We start from the raw sequence: 21,183 nt of genomic DNA, 5'->3' as shown, positions 1-21,183 counted from the left end.
GGGCCCGCCCACACCTGTCACTTAACTGAGGGGCGGGCCAGGGAGGGAGCGCTTGGGGGCGTGGTTACAACCGGAACGAGGAAGTAGGTGGAGTTCCGGAGGTCACTGACCTATGAGAGGGAAGAGCCCTGAGCTGGAGGGGTCGCGGCGAGCGGCCCGGAAGCCGTTGTCTGCGTTTCCATTGGGCTGTCTGGCGTTGTCAGGGAAACGCGGCGTCTAGGGGTGAAGGGGCGGGGTTTATAGGGAGGCGGGGCCTATGGGGGCGGGCCGCCCGGTCCGGGTTACCGCCGTCAGCTGAGCGGCCGCCATTTTGTCCGCCATTTGCAAGCGGCGCGGAGCCGGAGGGGAGGGGAGCGCGGCCTGCTGAGCGGGTCCGCTGCCGCCGCCGCCCCGCCGACCGCCGCCGAACTGGCCTGGGAGACCGCCCCGCCGCGGCGGCTGGCAGCGCAGCGCTCCGCGGGCGGCAGACGCGGCCCCCCGGGCCCCCACAGGGCGCCTGGCCGCGGGCCTCCCGGGGTTCGGGCCCGACGGCAGCAGCCGCGATGGCCCTCAAGATGGTCAAGGGCAGCATCGACCGCATGTTCGACAAGAATCTGCAGGATCTGGTGCGCGGCATCCGCAACCACAAGGAGGACGAGGTGAGCCCGGCGCGCTGGCCCGGGCCCGGATCCGGACCCGGACCCTCGCGCCGACGCAGTCCGACCCCGGCCCTGCCCCTGATTCCTGCCCCCAGCCCGCCCCCGAGGCCCCGCTCCCGGCTCGAGCCCCGGCTGCCCGCGGCCTGGGCCTCCGCACGCCCGCTCCGTCTCCGAGCCTTAGTTTACTGCCCGGCGTTGGGGGCCCGCCTCCTCCCCGAGGGTGGCCCGGAAGAGACTTCACAGCCCACCCCCGCCCCCCCAGTGGTGGATCTCCAATCTTGAGTGTGGTTCTCGGTCTCCTGTTCAAAAGGGAGGGCCCCCGGCCCCGCCCCACGCCTTGGACTCCTGGTTGGGGGACTCTCCTCTCCGCGGGGGAACCCCTGGTGGGATAAACGCACGTCCAGGCCTTGCCTCGTGGGCCCATGTCCCCCGGAAGGTGGGGCCGCGCCTCTTACGGGGTGGGGGAGGTGGGGCAGCGGATGTCCTCGGCCGAAATGAGGAAGCCGCTCAGGGGTCCTGGAATAGGGAAGCCGACTTAAACTGGACACCCGAAAGTCGGAGGGAAAAGGTTTTCCAGAAGTAATGTAATCGTGGGCACCATTTTCTTCCCTCCCGCCACCCCCCAACCTGTGACCTAGATTTAGGAGGATCGGGGACAGTTAGTGACCACCAGACCTCTGACTTCCATGAATGGACGCCCAAGCCTGCACTTACACAATGGGGTGTTGGAGAAGGTCCCCTTTTCCTGGCTGGAGAGTGAGGCTGCCCGATGGAGAGCAACTGTTAGACATTGTGCAGGTCCCACTACCAGATTACACCCCGCCGGCCCTCACAGTGGCTCCCGGGAAGCCCAGCAGTACCCGGAGGAAGGTGCAGAGAAGTTAAGGAATTTGCTGGGAGGCACCAAGGGCCCTGGGCTCTGTCCTTCAGCTGAGAGCCTGAGTTCCTTGCCTCTTTGTTGCACTTTCTCAGAATGGGTGTGACTTCGCTGAAACGTAATTAGGTTGTTTTGGTTCATTTCTGTCTCTCCTTTTCTTCTCTGGCTACACTTGGGTTTTAAATCACATTGGAAGCTCTGGCCAGCTGCGTTGGTTACAAGTGTAGGGAACTCTTGGTCTGATTTTCAGTTTCTCTTTGAGTTGAAAGAGTACTGGTTGGCCTGCATTTTGTTTTATTTTATTTCAATTTTTTAAATATTTATTTATTTTATTTCTTTTTGGCTGCGTTGGGTCTTCGTTGCTGCGCGCGGGCTTTCTCTAGTTGCGCCGAGCGGGGGCTACTCTTCGTTGCGGTGCACGGGCTTCTCATTGCGGTGGCTTCTCTTGTTGCCGAGCACGGGCTCTAGGCGCGCAGGCTTCAGTAGTTGTGGCACGCGGGCTCAGTAGTTGTGGCTCATGGGCTTAGTTGCTCCGCGGCATGTGGGATCTTCCTGGACCAGGGATGGAGCCTGTGTCCCCTGCATTGGCAGGCGGATTCTTAACCACTGAGCCACCAGGGAAGCCCTGGACTGCATTTTAGATACTAAGCATGGTTAAGTGAATTTGGAAGGTGTCTGCACCCTTAGATTTCCTTTTCTGTGCCAGTTGGCCTCCTGATTTTCCCGCCTTGGTTAGTGGATGTTACTGAGCAGTCTGTTCCAGGATTCCGAGGAGGGGTCGAGGGGTCTTTCCAGTAGAGAGATGCACAATGCAGTTAGGGGGGTCTGCTTTTTACGGCGTGTGCCAGTCATCACTGGTAGTACCCTGGGCTGTGCTCTATTCATTTGGGATTGATGGCGCTGTCCCCACAGGCTCGGAGCCTACTAAATGGGGTTTTGGTGGTGGAGGTGCTGGTGCTGGGAGTCCTCAAGGCAAGGTTCCACGCGAATATTGCCCTTAGCCTGTTGGCGATTCCCACAGACGTGGCGATTCCCACAGACGTGGCGTCGGGATGTGGAGGTTTCCTCATCAGAAGAGTTGTGATCTGGAGGGTCATTACTGGTTCCAGATGTTCTGGAGCACAGCAGGTGGCTGTGGGGTGACTCTTCTAGCTCCAAGATGACTTCTTCCCTTCTACCCCGCCCCGCCCCACACATTCCAGGGAAGACTTCTGGCAGCAGTATAGTTTCCCCTCAAAGTAACAGATTTCTTTTTTAAGGATTTACTTATTTATTTTTTATTTATTTATTTAATTTATTTTTGGCTGCGTCGGGTCTTAGTTGCAGTGTGCGGGATTTTCGTTGTGGTGCATGGGCTTCTCTCTAGTTGTGGCGCGTGGGCTCTGTAGTTGTGGTGCGCAGGTTCCAGAGTGCGTGGGCTCTGTAGTTTGTGGCACGGGGGCTCTAGTTGAGGCGTGTGGGCTTAGTTGCCCTGCGGCATGTGAGATCTTAGTTCCTCGGCCAGGGATTGAACCCGTGTTCCCTGCATTGTAAGGCAGATTCTTTACCACTGGACCACCAGGGAAGTCCCCAAAGTAATAGATTTTAGCTTAAAACTTCTGTGCGGCACCACAGAAGTGAGGGTTATCGGTGACTTTAAAAGCCATGTGGAAAGGCAGCGTGGTTTAGTGTTTGACTTTGGGAGACCCACATCCTGGTTCTTGGGTCTCTTTGGGTGACCTGGGGAGAGCCCCCTGATGTTTTGAAGTGGGGGTGACAGCCACCTCTCCACCTTGCTGAGCGCCTGTGAGGGTGCAGCAAGTGACAGAATGCAGGCTTCTGTGAGCCCCCAAAAGAAGAAACTAGGAAATCCCGATCACTGGTGGAGTAACTTGTTTTTTGAAACTTTTGTTTCAGTTTATGATACTAAGTGTATGTATGCCTGTGAGTTGGGTTACCATGGAAAATATATGTTTTCCAATGAGTCAAAGAAGTTTGAGAAACAGTTGGCTAATTCACCTGTTTCTTGGATGCTTGAGTTTGTTTCAGTCCCTAAGATACAGTACAGGTAATGTTGGCAGGTAGGTGGAAATTCACTTGCGAATGTCCTTGCTTCCAAAACTTGGGTATGACTAGGAAAAAACAAATGACTTTTTAACGTTTCATTCTTACGAGTACTTTTCATGTTTTGGGGAAGGGTTTTTCTTTCAGTCTTTTAAACTATACCCGTAACTTTTTGTAACGAGCTTAGCGTTTTATTAAGTCAAAAGGTAACATTCTTCTCCCCAGAAATCAATTTCAGAATTTTTTCTGTGTGTAGAAATTGAGGGAGGTTCTGTCTGTTAAGATTCTGTCCTGGTCTTGCCTGTTAGCCTTCCTGAGTGCTGTCTACGCACGCCAAGTGCTCCTGAGGGCTTCGCCCTCACGAGTGTGGGTTCCACGTGGGGCACTGCAGTCTATGTACCCTGCCCCCCAGTGGCGTTGAGGTGGGTTCCATGTTTTCTGTTTGGTGCCACAGCTTATTCCATCAGGCGACGCTCAGCAGTATCAGCCAGGGTTTGGGTGGTGTCTGAGCGTTTTCTCTTGGGTCTAAAAATTTCCGACCCACTTAACTGAAGTTTCTGAACTTTATTTTTAATTTATTTATTTGCTTTTTAAATATTTATTTGGTTGCACTGGGTCTTAGTTGCAGCACACAGGCTTCTTAGTTGTGGCATGTGAACTCTTAGTTGCGGCACGCGTGTGGGATCTGACCAGGGATTGAACCCAGGCCCCCTGCATTGGGAGCACAGAGTCCTATCCACTGCACCACCAGGGAAGTCCCCTGAACTTTGTTTTTATTTATTTGTTTTAAAATTTTTAAAATTTTGTTTTTTTTTTTTTGTCTGCGTTGGGTCTTCGTCGCGGTGCACGGGCTCAGTGGTTACGGCGCATGGGCTTAGTTGCCCCGTGGCATGTCGGATTTTAGTTCCCCGACCAAGGATCGAACCTGCATCCCCTGCGTTGGAAGGCGAATTCTCAACCACTGGACCACCAGGGAAGTCCCGAAGTTTCTGAACTTTAAAAAATTCAGTTTTAACTGTGTGTGGTCGGCTCTGTGTATCTGCAGGTTCTGTATTTGCCAATTGTGGATTGGAAGTATTTTTTTTTTAAATTCCAGAAAGTTTCGGGTCTTCCCTGGTGGTCCAGTGGTTAGGACTCCATGCTCCCAACGCAGGGGGCCTGGGTTCGATCCCTGGTCAGGGAACTAGGATCCCGCACGAAGCAACGAAGATCCCACGTGTTGCAACGAACACCTGGCACAGTCAAATAAATAAATAAGTAAATACTTTTTTAAAAGCATACATCATATATGTGCTGTTACATACATTAAACACATTTAAAAAATATTTCCAAAAAAAAATTTCCAGAAAGTTTCAAAAAACACGACTTGAATTTGCTGAACGCAGGCAACCATTTACACGGCACTTGCAGTGTATCAGGTATTGTAAGTCATCTAGAGATGATTTAAAGTGTACCGGAGGCTGTGTGCACGTTGTATGCAAGTCTGCGCCATTTTATACAAGGGACTCGAGTGTCTGAGGATTTCGGTGTCTTCGGGGGTCCTGGAACCAATCCCCCACAGATACCAAGGGGTGACTGTAGAGAGATAATTTGAAATTGGGTATAATCTGGGATTAAGATGGAACAGTGTGAAGTGCTGATATTCTAGTGCTTCTGACCTCAAAAATGGCAATTTCCTGGGGTTCATCCTTGTGCCGAGTTGTGTGGGGCTCCTCGGGCTGTGAGGTGTGTGTGGGGCTGGCCCTCGCTCCGAGGACAGTGACGAAAGCACGTGTTATGTCTGGCACGGCTAAGCACTTGGTGCTTTTAAGCTATTTCTGTAAGATTCCTTTTAACAGCTTCTGAGGAGAGTGAAGATAGGACGTTTAGTAAATGGGTTGTTACCCTAAGTCAGGGTCTCTCCCCCTCGGCACTGCCCACATCAGGGCTGGGTCATTCCTCTGAGGGGGGCTGGCCTGGGCGCTCTGGGGTGTGGAGCAGCATCTCTGGCCCCGCCCATCTGATACCAGGCCATGCCCAGTCTTGACAACCACAGTTTCCCCAGACGTGGCCCAGTGTCCCCTGGGGGGGTGGGATTGCCCAGACGAGAACCCCTGACCCAAACTGATAAAGGAAAATTTCCCAGAATTCCCTAATGCTGGCCCTTCATCCAGGCGTCCCTTGTCCCCTGTGTTGTCATTGTGTTGTTGGACGCTGTGCTGTTGTGAGATAAGATGGCCTTTGTCCCTGCTCCTGTCGCAGAGCTCCTGGAGCTTTTGTCGTTTCCTAAGCAACAGAGGTACTAGGGGCATCCTTGTTGGGTTATTCGGTCGCTGCCCCCGGTTCCTGACACTGAGCTGCTGAATCCCTTGGGGTTTCCTGGGTGATAGGAGTGTCTTTTGTTCTAATGAGATGATCCGGGGTGGGCTCCTGGGTGGGACAGGTCACCAGAAAGACCAGGCCGTGGTTTGAAGCTTCATACCCGCTCACCCGCCAATCCTTCGGAGAGGGGAGAGGGGCTGCAGGTGGAGTTAATGATGGATCATGCCTGCGTGATGAAGCCTCCATAAAAATCTAAAGTATGAGGCTCAGGGAGGTTCTCGGTTGGTGAAAGCATCCATGTGCCAGGATGGTGGCGCCCCCCAGTGCCACGAGGACAGAAGCTCTGCCTCCTGACCCTCTGAACCCCACCCTCTCCGCCTCTTCGTCCAGCTGTTCATCTGTATCCTTTGTCGTGCCTCTCACACCGTGTGATAAACTGGAAAACACGAACGAGTAAGTGCTTCCCTGCGGAGAAGCGGGTCATGGGAACTCTGGTTTACAGCTGGCGGGTGTGTGAGGTGGGGACAGACCTGTGACGGAGCCCTCAGCCTGTGGGGTCTGCGCTGATGCCGAGCAGAGAGGGTCAGATCCGAACTGAGTTTTGGGACACCCAGCTGGTGTCAGGGAGTCGGTCATTGTGCGGGACGCCCGCGCTGGATGTCAGAGTGAAGGGAAACGGGGAGGTTTCCTAGACAGCCCACAGGGTGAGTCTCCTAGATTTGTGTGTTTTTTTCAAACTCTTGTTAGTTGTGAAGTATATAATGCACATTCGTACAGCTTAAGTATCATATGATAATTATCCTAAGTTCTCTGAGGGTAATTTCCTTGCCTTGCTTATAGTTTTGTCTCTTAAATGTCCCTGAACGTCTCGCTTACTTCTGCTTGCAGGCTGGTGTCAGTGGCCGCCTCTGTCGCTTGCTGCTGCGGGGAAGGGCCACGGTGGCTTGTTCGCTTTGGTCGCCGGCAGGGGTTTGCTGTGGTTGATTTATCCTTCAGAACATCCTTCGGACTGTTGCTGGACCTCTGGGTTGTTTCCCGCCTGGGGCATTTGATGAAGCGCCCTGCGTGGGAGGGCAATCACTGCAGCAGCATGGGCAGGAGCAGCCTTGGCCTCCAGGGCAGCGTCGCGACCACTAGAAGCGCTCCTGTGGCTCCCGTTCCCAGCAGCAGCCGCCGGGGCCTTGCCTGCCTTTACTCTTTCCTCGGCTTAGTGCCATCTGCAGCCTTCGTGACGCCGTCTGCCTGACCCTCCCAGCCTTTGCGCTGGGAGTCTGGGCACTGGTGCCCGACAAGACCAGAATGGAGGATTTGTGGCGGCACTCTGGGGAGGCCAAGCTTCGGGAGAAAGTGAGGGGGGCGCGCCCGTCCTGCCTGTGCCCACCGAGGACCCGGGCACAGCTGGGGGTCCCGGGACTCGGCCACGGATCGGCCGCAGGGTTGCAGTCAAGCCTCAAGCTTCCCAGCCTTCGACCCCCAGCCCGTCCCCGCAGCAGAGCTCCCAGCATAAGGCTCTCAGCTCTCCCTGACTTGGAGGAGTTATTCACAGGGCACACAGTCCGGGCCCTGGGCGCAGTGGGTGGCCAGGCTGTGGGCGGTGGCAGTTGTGAGGACCAAGTCTGTAGTGGGCTGTGTCTGTGCGGGTCACCAGCCCTCGGGAATTCCATTTGCATAACAATTCCAGGAGGTTGAAAAGCAGGAGGGGGGAATTCCTTGCGGTGCAGTGGTTAGGACTCTGCGTTTTCACTGCTGAGGGCGTGGGTTCAATCCCTGTTCAGGGAACTAAGATCCCACAAGCTGTGCGCGGTGTGGCCAAAAGTATTAAACAAACAAAAAGAAAAACAAGGAAGGAATGGTGACCTAAGTAGGCTCGATGCTGGGGTGCCCCCTTGGCACCGTGGACTCTGGGGCCTGCTCATCCCCTGGGGGGTGGCCGTCCTGGGCGCTGGGGTGTGGAGCAGCCGCCCTGGCCCCACGCACTGCCTGCCAGACCCTCCAATCTGAGGACCAAGGAAGTCCCAGGTGTGGCCCGGTGTCCCCTGGGGGCACGGCCGCAGAGCTGAGAGCCTTTGCGCTGGGAGCTCTGCTGGGGGGACGGGGTGGGATTCGAAGGTCGGGAAGCCTGAGACTAGGCTGCGGCCCCATGGCCGAGTCCCGGCCACCCCGGCTGTGCCGGGTCCGCGGTGGGCACAGGCAGGACGGGCGTGCCTCCCTCGCTGTCTCCCAAAGCTCGGCCTCCCCAGAGTGCCGCCACGAATCCTCTGATCTGGTCTTGTCGACCCCAGCGCTTACTTGGGTGCGGAGGCTCAGGGTGAGTCCTGGCGCCACCGTTGCCGTCCACTGCCGGGGGACCCCGGCGCTGAGGGTCTCTTCCTCCTCCACTTGAATGACTCGGGCCCTGGAGGCCACTGCTGGGCCGGGTCTCCGGGCCGCTGTCGCCCTGCAGGGAGGAGGGTCGCCGCTCTGGTGTAGACTAGTGCTGTGAGCATTTGCAGAACCAGAGGCACAGGCCCGTCGGGTCACGTGTCGCTGAATAACGTCTTTCCATTCTGGTGGCACCGAAGTGGTTTTTCTCTTGTGGCTTTATTGAGACAGTATGGTTTATATAGCTTAGCATCCACCTGCTTGAAGTGTGAAATTCTGTGAAGGTTTTAGTGTATTTACAAAAACGCGCAGCCATCAGCACGATCTACCTTTACATTTCTGTCACCCCACCAGAGATGCCGTGCCCACTCTACGGTCCCCATTTCCCCTCCCCCGGCCCCCACCCATCTGCTTCTGTCTCTGCCGAGGTGGGGCTCCAGTCCGAGCCGAGAGCGACTAGGTGACGAGAAGGGCCATGATTGGCCGTCAGGAGCTGCTTGATGTGCCTGCGTGGGGTGCCGGGGGCTGAGCGCGGGGACGAGGGGCTCGTGGGGTAGATGGGGTGGCAGTGGTCCGGATGGGCTGTCTGGCCTCTGTCCATTGAACTCCTCAGCGCCATGCCCTGGCTGTGTTTGTTGCTGGGATGGTGAAGAGTCCTGACCCCAGGTGGGCCTCAGCTCGGGCTTCTACAGGAGGCCTGACTCTTCCGGCTGCAGAGGCATCGGCGCCCATGCCCAGCCAGGTGAGCACAGGACAGTGCCCTCCTTGTGGGTCCTGCTTGCATCTCGTCAGGAGAAGTTCTCTCGTCTCGACGCTGACTCGCCTACGTTTCTGGGTTAAAATGTTAATATTTTCTTGTGGAAGCAATGGTTGTAGATGGCAGCTGGGTTGTTCTTGGCAAGGTGGATGGAATAACGGGGAGAGCCCTCCCTGGTCGTGTATCATAACGACTTCTGAAATGTTTCTGGTCTGACACTGGCATGCCCTGGAAATGCTGCTGTCCTTACACCCATCTCTGGCGGCGGCGGTGGTGGTCTCAACCCGTCCAAGCTCCCAAAGGTCTGAGCACTGCTGGTGCTGGTGCTCATGAGAGCAGGGTGCTGGGGCTCTGGGTCCCGAGCCGGGGCAGCTGTGGGTGGTGGCAGGACCGGCATGTTGGGACGATCCAGAGAGCACCTCTGGGAGACGGCAGGGGACGAGGCAGCAGAGATAATGTCGCCCAGGTTGTGGACGGAGCATCCAGACGATGCAGTGTCCCTCAGAGCTAAGGAGAAAGCCATCCAACCACAGAAGACACGCAGGAACCTTAAACGCACATGAGCGAGAGGAAGAAGCCAGTCTGTAAAGGCTACACACTGTGATTCCAACTCTGGGACATTCTGGAAAAGGCAGAACTCTGGAAGGGGGGGAAGGATCAATGGTGAGGGGATTGGGGAGAGGAGGGATGAATGGGCGGAGCACAGAGGGGTTTTAGGGCAGTGAAACTACGCCGTGTGACGCCGTAACGGTGGATGCGGGTCAGTGTATGTGTGTGCAAACCCACAAACTAGTGAACCTCCGTCAGCTGTGGCTCCTGGGTGATAACGACGTGTCCGTGTAGGTTCATCGGTTGTAACACACGTCGCACTGGTGGGGGATACTGCTAGTGGGGACGCTGTGCACACGTGGGGCGGGGGGTGGGAAACCTCTGCCTCCCAGTCAGTTTTGCTGTGAACCTAAATCTCTTTAAAGAAGTCTAAAAGAGGAGTCCAGGGTCCAGCTGCATGGTTTTGCAGCCTGCCAGCACCTCCGGGTCAACGGCAGCTTCTCTGGGCCTCAGCCCTCGAGGTCTGACTCCACTCCTCTGGGAGGGCCTGGGGATCCTGGGGATTTTTAAGTGTCCCAGGGAACTCTGCTGAGCAGGCAGTATTGAAATGGCTGTTTTATTATAGCTGCCGGGTTCATATATGAGGGAAGGCTGTATCGTTTGTTCTCTGGTAAATTCTGAATCACACATCCATTTCAGTACTATTTGCTCTGTGGTGAAGTGTGACCCTGCTCAGAACAGGCCAAGGTGTTTGAGAATTTCGTCATGCTTGCATCTCCAACTTCTTTTTTTGAAAACAGTGTCCGTTATATGTGTTAGCTATTTATACTTTAGATCTTAAAATATTTCTATTTCATGTTTTTGGTACAGACGGGCCTTATTTTTTCGCACTTCCCTTCGTTGTGCTTTGCAGATACTGCGTTTATCACGAATGGAAGGTCTGTGGCGACCCTGCAGGGAGCACGCGTGTCGCCGCCATTTTTCCAACAGCATTTGCTCACTTCCTCTGTGTCACATTTTGGTAATTCTCACAAGTTTTCAAACTATCTCATTATTACGTGATGATGATCTGTAGTCTGTGATCTCTGATGTTAACTCTTGCTGTTGTTTTGGGACTCCACGAACCTCGCCCACGTAAGACGTGACATAATCGATTGTTGAAATGACAACAAAGCATTTAGAATATTACATAACTTAGTTGATAAAGGGTTTGAGAGCATTGACTCGAACTGTGAAGGACGTTCTACTGCGGGTAAAATGCCGTCAAACAGTATCGGACGCCACGGGGAAACCGTTCGTTAGAGGAAGAGGCCACCGATACGGCAGACTTCATTGTTTTATTTTAAGAAGTGGCCACAGCCGCCCCGTCCACAGCATGGGGGCAGGACCCGCCACCAGCAAAAAGATTGACTCGCTAGGAATTCCCTGGCGGTCCAGTGGTTAGGACGACTTGGCGCTTTCACTGCTGAGGGCGCAGGTTCAATACCTGGTCAGGGAACTCAGATCCTGCCCCCTCCCCCGCCCCCCCCCCCCAAAAAAAAGATGGCTCGCTGAAGGCTCAGATGATGGTTAGCCTTTTTTAGCAATAAAGTGATTTTAATTAAGGCGTGTATGTTGTTTTTTTAGACATAGTGCTACTGCATACCTGGCAGACTACGGAACAGCGTAAACGTAACTTTTACGTGTGACTTGCTTTACTGTGATATTCACTGTATTGAGGTGGTCTGAAACCCTCCCTACAATATCTCTGAGGTCTGCCTGTATAATTTCCTGGATCTAGATCATGCCTGTATACCTTGGCCATTTTTTTTTCTTTTTTTGTGAAAAGGAGAGTAAATAGTTCTTTGTTAGCAATGCTGTGTGTAAATAAGACTGCAAAGACTAATCATTCTCTCCCACGTTCCTTACTTTAACTTCATGTGTGTAACTATGTTTTAGATAAATATTTAAATACTCCCAAGGGAATATGAAACATTTTATTTATTTATTTAAACATCTTTGTTGGAGTATAATTGCTTTACAGTGATGTGTTAGTTTCTGCCGTACAGCAAAGTGAATCAGCTATATGTGCACGTATATCCCCGTATCCCCTTGCCCTTGCGTCTCCCTCCCACCCTCCCTACCCCACCCCCTAGGTGGTCACAAAGCACCGAGCTGATCTCCCTGTGCTATGCGGCTGCTTCCCACTAGCTAGCTATTTTACATTTGGTAGTGTATGTAAGTCCATGCCACTCTCTTACTTCATCCCAGCTTACCCTTCCCCCTCCCCGTGTCCTCAAGTCCATTCTCTACGTCTGCGTCTTTATTCCTGTCCTGGCCCTAGGTTCATGAGAACCATTTTTATTTTTAGAGTCCAAATATATGTGTTAGCATATGGTATTTGTTTTTCTCTTTCTGACTTACTTCACGCTGTATGACAGACTCTAGGTCCATCCACCTCACTACAAATAACTCAATTTCGTTTCTCTTTATGGCTGAGTAATATTCCATTGTATATATGTGCCACATCTTCTTTATCCATTCATCTGTTGACGGACACTTAGGTTGCTTCCATGTCCTCACTGTTGTAAATAGAGCTGCAATGAACATTGTGGTACATGACTCTTTTTGAATTATGGTTTTTTCAGGGTATATGCCCAGTAGTGGGATTGCTGGGTCATATGGTAGTTCTGTTTTTAGTTTCTTAAGGAACCTCCAAACTGTTCTCTGTAGTGGCTGTATCAATTTACATTCCCACCAACAGTGTAAGAGGGTTCCCTTTCCTCCACACCCTGTCCAGCATTTATTGTTTGTAGATTTTTTGATGATGGCCATTCTGACCGGTGTGAGGTGATACCTCATTGTAGGTTTTTTTTTTTTTTTTGGTATGCGGGCCTCTCACTGTTGTGGCCTCTCCCGTTGCAGAGCACAGGCTCCGGACGCGCAGGCTCAGCGGCCATAGCTCACAGGCCCAGCCGCTCCGCGGCATGTGGGATCTTCCCAGACCGGGGCACGAACCCGTGTCCCCTGCATCGGCAGGCGGACTCTCAACCACTGCGCCACCAGGGAAGCCCTCATTGTAGTTTTGATTTGCATTTATCTAATGATTAGTGATGTTGAGCATCTTTTCATGTGTTTGTTGGCAATCTGTATATATTCTTTGGAGAAATGTCTATTTAGGTCTTCTGCCCATTTTTTGGATTTTTTTTTTTTATATTGAGTTGCATTAGCTGCATGTATATTTTGGAGATTAATCCTTTATCAGTTGCTTCATTTGCAAATATTTTCTCCCATTCTGAGGGTTGTCTTTTCGTCTTTTTTATGATTTCCTTTGCCGTGCAAAAGCTTTTCAGTTTCATTAGGTCCCATTTGTTTATTTTTGTTTTTATTTCCATTTTTCTAGGAGGTGGGTCTAAAAGGATCTTGCTGTGATTTATGTCATAGAGTGTTCTGCCTATGTTTTCCTCTAAGAGTTTTATAGTGTCTGGCCTTACATGTAGGTCTTTAATCCATTTTGAGTTTATTTTTGAGTATGGTGTTAGGAAGTGTTCTAATTTCATTTTTTTACATGTAGCTGTCCAGTTTTCCCAGCACCACTTATTGAAGAGGCTGTCTTTTCTCCATTATATACTTTTGCCTCCTTTATCAAAGATAAGGTGACTATATGTGCGTGGGTTTATCTCTGGGCTTTCTATCCTCTTCCATTGATCTATATTTCTGTTTTTGTGCCATTACCATACTGTCTTGATTACTGTAGCTTGGTAGTATAGTCTGAAGTCAGGAAGCCTTATTCCTCCAGCTCCATTTTTCTTTCTCAAGATTGTTTTGGCTATTTGTGGTCTTCTGTGTTTCCATACAAATTGTGCAGTGTTTTTGTTCTAGTTCTGTGAAAAATGCCATTGGTAGTTGATAGGGATTGGACTGAATCTGTAGATTGCTTTGGGTAGTACAGTCATTTTCGCAGTGTTGATTCTTCCAATCCAAGAACATGGTATATCTCTCCATCTGTTTGTATCATCTTTAATTTCTTTCATCAGTGTCTCATAGTTTTCTGCATACAGGTCTTTTGTCTCCTTAGGTAGGTTTATTCCTAGGTATTTTATTCTTTTTGTTGCAGTGGTAAATGGGAGTGTTTCCTTAATTTCTTTTTCAGATTTTTCATCATTAGTATATAGGAATGCAAGAGATTTCTGTGCATTAATTTTGTATCCTGCTACTCTACCAAATTCATTGATTAGCTCTAGTAGTTTTCTGGTAGCATCTTTAGGATTCGCTATGTATAGTATCATGTCATCTGTAAACAGTGACAGTTTTACTTCTTCTTTTCCAATTTGGATTCCTTTTATTTCTTTTTCTTCTCTGCTGTGGCTAAAACTTCCAAAACTATGTTGAATAATAGTGTGAGAGTGGGCAACCTTGTCTTGTTCCTGATCTTAGTGGAAATGGTTTCAGTTTTTCACCATTGAGAATGATGTTGGCTGTGGGTTTGTCATATATGGCCTTTATTATGTTGAGGTAGTTTCCCTCTGCCTACTTTCTGGAGAGTTTTTATCATAAATGGGTGTTGAATTTTGTCAAAAGCTTTTTCTGCATCTATTGAGATTATCATATGGTTTTTAGCCTTCAGTTTGTTCATATGGTGTCTCACAGTGATTGATTTGGGTATATTGAAGAATCCTTGCATTCCTGGCATAAACCCCACTTGATCATGGTGTATGATTCTTTTAATGTGCTGTTGGATTCTGTTTGGTAGTGTTTTGTTGAGGATCTTTGCATCTGTGTTCATCAGAGATACTGGCCTGTAGTTTTTTTGTGTGACATCTTTGTCTGGTTTTGGTATCAGGGTGATGGTGGCCTCGTAGAATGAGTTTGGAAGTGTTCCTCCCTCTGCTGTATTTTGGAAGAGTTTGAGAAGAATAGGTATTAGCTCTTCTCTAAATGTTTCATAGAATTCGCCTGTGGAGCCATCTGGTCCCGGGCTTTTGTTTGTTGGAAGATTTTTAATCACAGTTTCAATTTCACTGCTTGTGATTGGTCTGTTTGTATTTTCTGTTTCTTCCTGGTTCAGTCTCGGAAGGTTGTGCTTTTCTAAGAATTTGTCCATTTCTTCCAGGTTGTCCATTTTATTGGCGTATAGTTGCTTGTAGTAATCTCTAATGATCCTTTGTATTTCTGCAGTGTCAGTTGTTACTTTTTCATTTCTAATTCTGTTGATTTGAGTCTTCTCCCTTTTTTTTTTTTGATTAGTGTGGCTAATGGTTTATCAATTTTGTTTATCTTCTCAGAGCCAGCTTTTAGTTTTATTGACCTTTGCTATTGTTTCGTTCATTTCTTTTTCATTGATTTCTGATCTGATCTTTATTATTTCTTTCCTTCTGCTAACTTTGGGTTTTGTTTGTTCTCCTTTCTCTAATTGCTTTAGGTGTAAGTTTAGGTTGTTTATTTGAGATTTCCCTTATTTCTTGAGGTAGGATTGTATTGGTATAAACTTCCCTCTTAGAACTGCTTTGGCTGCATCCCATAGGTTTTGGGTCATCATGTTTTCATTGTCATTTGTTTTGAGGTATTTGTTGATTTCCTCTTTGATTTCTTCAGTGATCTCTTGGTTATGTAGCAGTGTATTGTTTAGCCTCTATGTGTTTGTGTTTTTTACAGTTTTTTTCCTGTAATTGATATGTAGTCTCATAACGTTGCGGTTGGAAAAGATACTTGATATGATTTCAATTTTTTTAAATTTACCAAGGCTTGATTTGTGACCCAAGATATGGTCTATCCTGGAGAATGTTCCATGAGGACTTGAGAAGAAAGTGTATTCTGTTGTTATTGGACGGAATGTCCTATAAATATCAATTAAGTCCATCTTGTTTAATGTGTCATCTAAAGCTTGTGTTTCCTTACTTATTTTCATTTTGGATTATCTGTCCATTGGTGAAAGTGAGGTGTTAAAATCCCCTACTATAATTGTTACTGTTGATTTCCCCTTTTATGGCTGTTAGCATTTGCCTTATGTATTGAGGTGCTCCTATGTTGGGTGCATAAATATTTACAGTTGTATTTTCTTGGATTAATCCCTTGATCATTATGTAGTGTCCTTCCCTGTCTCTTGTAATAGTCTTTATTTTAAAGTTTATTTTGTCTGATACGAGAATTGCTACTCCAGCTTTCTTTTGATTTCTGTTTGCGTGGAATATCTTTTTCCATCCCCTCACTTTCAGTCTGTATGTGTCCCTAGGTCTGAAGTGGGTCTCTTGTAGACAGCATATACATGGGTCTTGTTTTTGTATCCATTCAGCCAGTCTGTGTCTTTTGGTTGGAGCATTTAATCCATTTACATTTAAGATATATTTTTTTAATTAATTAATTTATTTATTTATTTTTGGCTGCATTGGGTCTTTGAGTGCAGGCTTTCTCTAGTTGCGGCGAGCAGAGGCTACTCTTCGTTGCGGTGCACGGGCTTCTCATTGCAGTGGCTTCTCTTGTGGAGCACAGGCTCTAGGTGTGCGGGCTTCAAGAGTTGTGACGCGTGGGCTCAGTAGTTGTGGCTCGCGGTTTCTAGAGCACAGGCTCAGTAGTTGTAGCACACGGACTTAGTTGCTCTGTGGCATGTGGGATCTTCCCAGACCAGGGCTCGAACCCCTGTCCCCTGCATTGGCAAGCAGATTCTTAACCACTGCGCCACCAGGGAAGCCCTAAGGTAATTATTGATATGTATGTTCCTATTACCATTTTCTGAATTGTTTCGGGTTTGTTATTGTATGTCTTTTCCTTTTCTTGTGTTTCCTGCCTAGAGAAGTTCCTTTAGCATTTGTTGTGAAGCTGGTTTGGTGGTGCTGAATTCTCTTAACTTTTGCTTATCTGTAAAGGTTTTAATTTCTCCGTCAAATCTGAATGAGATCCTTGATGGGTAGAATAACCTAGGTTGTAGGTTTTTCCCTTTCATCACTTTAAATATGTCCTGCCATTCCCTTCTGGCTTGCAGAGCTTCTGCTGAAAAATCAGTTGTTAACCTTATGGGCATTCCCTTGTATGTTGTTTGTTGCTTTTCCCTTGCTGCTTTCAATATTTTTTCTTTGTATTTAATCTTTGATACTTTGATTAATATGTGTCTCTCAGCATGTTTCTCTTTGGGTTTATCCTGTATGGTACTACTCTCTGTGCTTCCTGGACTTGATTGACTATTTCCTTTCCCATGTTATGGAAGTTTTTGACTATAATCTCTTCAAATATTTTCTCAGACCCTTTCTTTTTCTCTTTTCTTCTGGAACCCCTGTAATTCGAATGTTGGTGCGTTAACGTTGTCCCAGAGGTCTCTGAGACTGTCCTCAATTCTTTTCATTCTTTTTTCTTTATTCTGCTCCCTGGCAGTTATTTCCACCATTTTATCTTCTGGCTCACTTATCTGTTTTTCTGCCTCAGTTATTCTGTTATTGATTCATTCTAGAGTATTTTTAATTTCAGTAGTTGTGTTGTTCATCACTGTTTGTTTGCTCTTTAGTTCTTATAGATCCTTGTTAAATGTTTCTCGTATTTTCTCCATTCTGTTTCTGAGATTTTGGATCATCTTTACTATCATTACTCTAAATTCTTTTTCAGGTAGGTTACCTGTTTTGTTTTTATTTATTTGGCCTTGTAGTTTTTACCTTGCTTCTTCGTCTGAAACAAATTTTTTTGTCTTTTTTTTTTTTTTTTTTGATGGTTGGTGCTGTATTCCTGTCTTACTGATTGTTTGTCCTGAGACGTCCAGCACTGGAGTTTGCAGGCAGTTGGATAGAGCTGGGTCTTGGTGCTGAGATGAGGACCTCCGGGAGGCCTCACTCTGATTGATATTGAATATCTGATTGATATTCCTCAGAGGTCTGAGGTTTTCTGTTAGTCCAGCGGTTTGGACTTGGAGCTCCCACCATAGGAGCTCCGGCCCGACCTCCCACCTGGGAACCAAGATTCCCCAAGCATTGTGGCGCAATAAGAAAAATTAAAAAAAAGAAGAAGAAAGAAAAAAAGGAGCAGTACAATATCAAAGAATAAAAAACAAAATAAAATTAGAGAAATAAAAAATATATTAGGAAAAATAAAACTATAATGGAAACAACCAGTCGCTGGGGGTTCCTCCCGTCCCCTTAGGTGTCTGTGGTCCCCCACCGGTGCCTGGTAGGTGCTCTTAGTTGTGAGGAGGTGCGAATTCCACATCCTTCTAGTATGCCATCTTGACTCCACCCTCCTGAAACATTATTTTAATATTTTACAACCCATTCCTCCCTTTTCCTGCCTGTAGGAACCATGAGCCTGTGCACTTGTCCTATAGCTAAAAACTAGTGTTGAGGCTGGGTCTTCCTGCAGGTTAACCACTTCCTGTGGGCTCATTTGTGGCCCCCGTGGGTGCTCTGAGGTGCAGGGATGTTACTGTGCCTTCATTCCTGAGGGGTGTTCTTGGATGGAGAGCCCTGGGCCTGGAGTCCTCCCACCTCCCTCAGCCCCCTGCTCCCCTGTAGCAGCACACCCTTTTCCTCTGGCTCCTCTGAAGAATTTCTCCTTATATTCAGTTTTTAGCAGTTTGCCTGTGATATGTGTGGGTGTGATTTTCTTTTATATTTCCTGTTTTGGGGGGGGCGGTGCTGGGCTTCTTGAAATTGTAAGTTTATGTCTTTCACCAAATCTGGGGAAGTTTGAGCTGTTAGGTTTTCACATATTTTCTCTGTCCTTCCTCTCCTGGGACCCCAGTGGTACACACGCTACACCTTTGGTGTACCACAGCCTTGCCTGGCTTTCCTCCCTTCAGAATGAGTGGGCCCTGTTGTTCCCTGTTCTTCTCAGCTCCAGCTCCCCGTCCAGTCCACGCAGTGCCTGTTCTACCTCAGAAATTGTTTTTCATTTCTAGGGTTTCCATCTGGTTGTTTTGTGTCACTTTCCTTTCTCTGCTGAGATTTCCTCTCTTTCTATTCATTAGGAGCATATTTTCTTTTTGGTCATGAGAGCATGGTTACAGTTGCTGTGTTGAAATGTCAGCAAATGAATGCGTTCATCATCACCAGGATCACCTCAGGGCCCGTCTTCATTGGCCGTCTCTTTTTTTCCTTGGGTATAGGTTAGGTTATGTTTTCCTGTTTCTTTTTTTATTATTATTTTAATTAACTAATTAATTTTTGGCTGTGTTGGGTCTTTGTTGCTGCATGCGGGCTTTTCTCTGGTTGTGGCGAGCAGGGGCTACTCTTCATTGTGGTGCATGACCTTTTCATTGTGGTGGTTTCTCTTGTTGCGGAGCACGGGCTCTAGGCGTGTGGGCTTTAGTAGTTGTGGCTCATGGGCTCTAGAGCGCAGGCTTAGTAGTTGTGGCACACGGGCTTAGTTGCTCTGCGGCATGTGGGATCTTCCTGGACCAGGTCTCGAACCCGTGTCCCTTGCATTGGCAGGCGGATTCTTAACCACTGCACCACCAGGGAAGTCCTTCCTGTTTCTAATTTGAATAATTTGGGCTTGTGAACCGGACATTGTGGCTGGTATGTTGTAGTCACTGGATTCTGTTGTATTCTCAGTAGAGTGTTGGTTTTGCAGAGAGGGGATGTGTTTTAGGGGCAGTGAGCTTGTCTGGGCTGGAAGTTCGGCTCAGCCTCTCCTACAGTGGGCAGGAGGCCGCTGGAGTGCTGCGGTGGGTGCAGAGTTCACGTGAGGATGTGCCACCCCCTGCCCCCATTCCCCCCTCACTTCCCAACAGCTGCGTTTGCCCAGGCTGCTCCCTGCTCTGCGTGGCTCTCAGGATCAAAGCCGGGGCAGGACCAGTGGTCTCGCCTGTCCTGTGCTGCCTGGACATTTGTCTCCAAACAGTGCTGGTGGGAGGCGTGGTCTGACGGTGGCTGCGCACACATTACCAGGAGTGGACTGTGCCTGGCTTCCTGAAAGCTGAGAGGTCGTTGGGCCACCTAGAAAATAGATTTGTGCAGAGAGTGCACCGTGTTGGCCGTTCACCAGCGGACGGACATCTGGGCGTTGAGGGGCCAGCATGTGTGTGTGCGTGCACGTGCACCAGTTTGCACCTGGGACCTGCAGACCATCTCCCACAGCGGTGTGTGCTGGGCCTGTTCTCCCACGCTTGGGATCATCTCTCTGTTCTTTCCCTTTTGAATCATTAACAGCACATCCAGGGTGCACGAAGGGGTTATCGTGCACTGGGATGGGAACTGAGGCGCCTGGGGGATTAGTAACTGGAAGCCCGTTGGAAGGATCTGGTGACCCATGTTCCATTGTCCGACTCTTGGTCATGGAATATTCATCAGACGCTCGCTGAGAGCGCTCTCAGGGTGGCGCCTTCCCCGGGAGCCTGTGCTGGGCCTACGAGTGGTCTGGGGTGACATGGGAGGAGGGTGCAGCCACTTGGGCGAGGTCACTGAGCTCGCTAGCCTGGCAGGTTTAGGCGATGCCACTATTGGTGGGTGACGGGAGCGCGGGGCACCACACTCCTCCCAGCCCTGAGTGACGACCCGTCTCTGGGCAGGGCTGGGCTCTCCTGGGACTGCCAATGGGACTTCTGTGCGGCTCTGGGGGGTGGAGCCTTGCGCCCCATGGGACACATTCCTCGCTCTGGACCGCGTGTGTCGGTACTGACCTTTTGGTCCGTGTTTTAGTACAGGTGCTGGGGTAGTGAGGAAACTGAAGAGAATCGAAAAGGTGTCCACACAGGCGCCTGTATAAACACATCCACGGCAGTGCGCATCACGGGAGCCGGAAAGTGGGAAGGATCCAAGCCCTTGCGCTGCTGGGTGGGTGGACACGCATGATGGCAGCGCAGCCAAGCACTGACACGCTGCAGCGTCCGTCAGAAGGCCAGTGGGGCGCGCACACAGACCCCGTCAGACAGGCCCTGAGAAGCCTGCGGGAGAGGCTGCCTAGAGAAGGGCCTCAGCGAAGGGGGATCCCAAGGGGAGCCTGCGGTGCCCCTGCCAGTGTGGCTGGTCCTGGGAGGAGCCGGGGGTCCCAGGGGCTGGAGGTGTTCACCCTCCCACCCCCGGCGGCCATGCCATCTGGCCCATCTAGGCTTTAGGCGCCTCGGCGCTCTTCTTGGGTGGCCAGCCCCAGAGCAAGCGAGAGGCCTGCGAGGGGCCCTCCCAGGGGACCCATGGGTGCTCCTGCCCACGGGGGGCAGCGCTGCACATGGGCAGTGAGCCCCAGCCCTGCAGGAGCTGGAAGGCACCAGCGCGCTCACCTGGACGGGGGCACGGAGGGGGGTCAAACGAGTGGAGTTATGTGAAGCGCTGTGGCGGGTGCCTAGGGGGAGGCCCCGGCGTGGCCTGTCACCTGCTGGGCCCCGGCTCTGTGATGTGTGCGGTGTGGGGAAGGAGAATGGCTGCCCGGGCCAGTAATGAACCCGGGCCGCGTGGAGGTGGACGGGAGGGGCCCAACAGGCACGGTTCCTGGGGCGGCCAGGCCCTTCCTGCTGTGGGTGCCAGTGGGGCCCCCCAGCGTGGGTGGCCGTGCTGGGTGGGGCTCCTGGGCTCCCCGGTCACGGCAGCGTGGGACCGAGGTGGACCTGCTGCCCCTGGCCATGCGGGCTGAGGGATGGGCCTTTGGCGCTGGGACGTGGGATCTCTTCTGGGCTTGCAGTTTCTCTCGTTCACAGCTGGTTAAAGGGCTAAACTGGAGGACTAAGAACTTTTCCGTGTCTTAATGCTCTGTGTTGGAATGGTTAC

General features: G+C 50.3%; 1 protein-coding gene across 3 annotated transcripts in view; it reads left to right on the top strand.

Moving 5' to 3' along the window:
• Positions 1–307: 307 nt before the first annotated feature.
• The window catches only part of AP3D1 (adaptor related protein complex 3 subunit delta 1), a 44,775-nt gene continuing 23,899 nt past the window's right edge, over positions 308–21,183 (top strand). Inside the window, exon 1 of one of the 3 annotated variants that reach the window (XM_027085666.1) lies at positions 308–638. In XM_027085666.1, the coding sequence (XP_026941467.1) occupies positions 543–638 (96 nt within the window). In that variant the 5' untranslated portion in view covers positions 308–542. The remainder of the gene's footprint in view (positions 639–21,183) is intronic. The other 2 variants (XM_027085665.1, XM_027085664.1) reach the window with 2 other exon arrangements.

The sequence above is a fragment of the Aethalodelphis obliquidens genome, unplaced genomic scaffold (genome assembly GCF_003676395.1).
Source record: "Aethalodelphis obliquidens isolate GAN/ISIS:26980383/991018 unplaced genomic scaffold, ASM367639v1 scaffold53, whole genome shotgun sequence".
NCBI lineage: Eukaryota > Metazoa > Chordata > Mammalia > Artiodactyla > Delphinidae > Aethalodelphis > Aethalodelphis obliquidens.
Note: the sequence above shows the minus strand (reverse complement) of the source record. Positions and strands in the feature narration are given on the sequence as shown.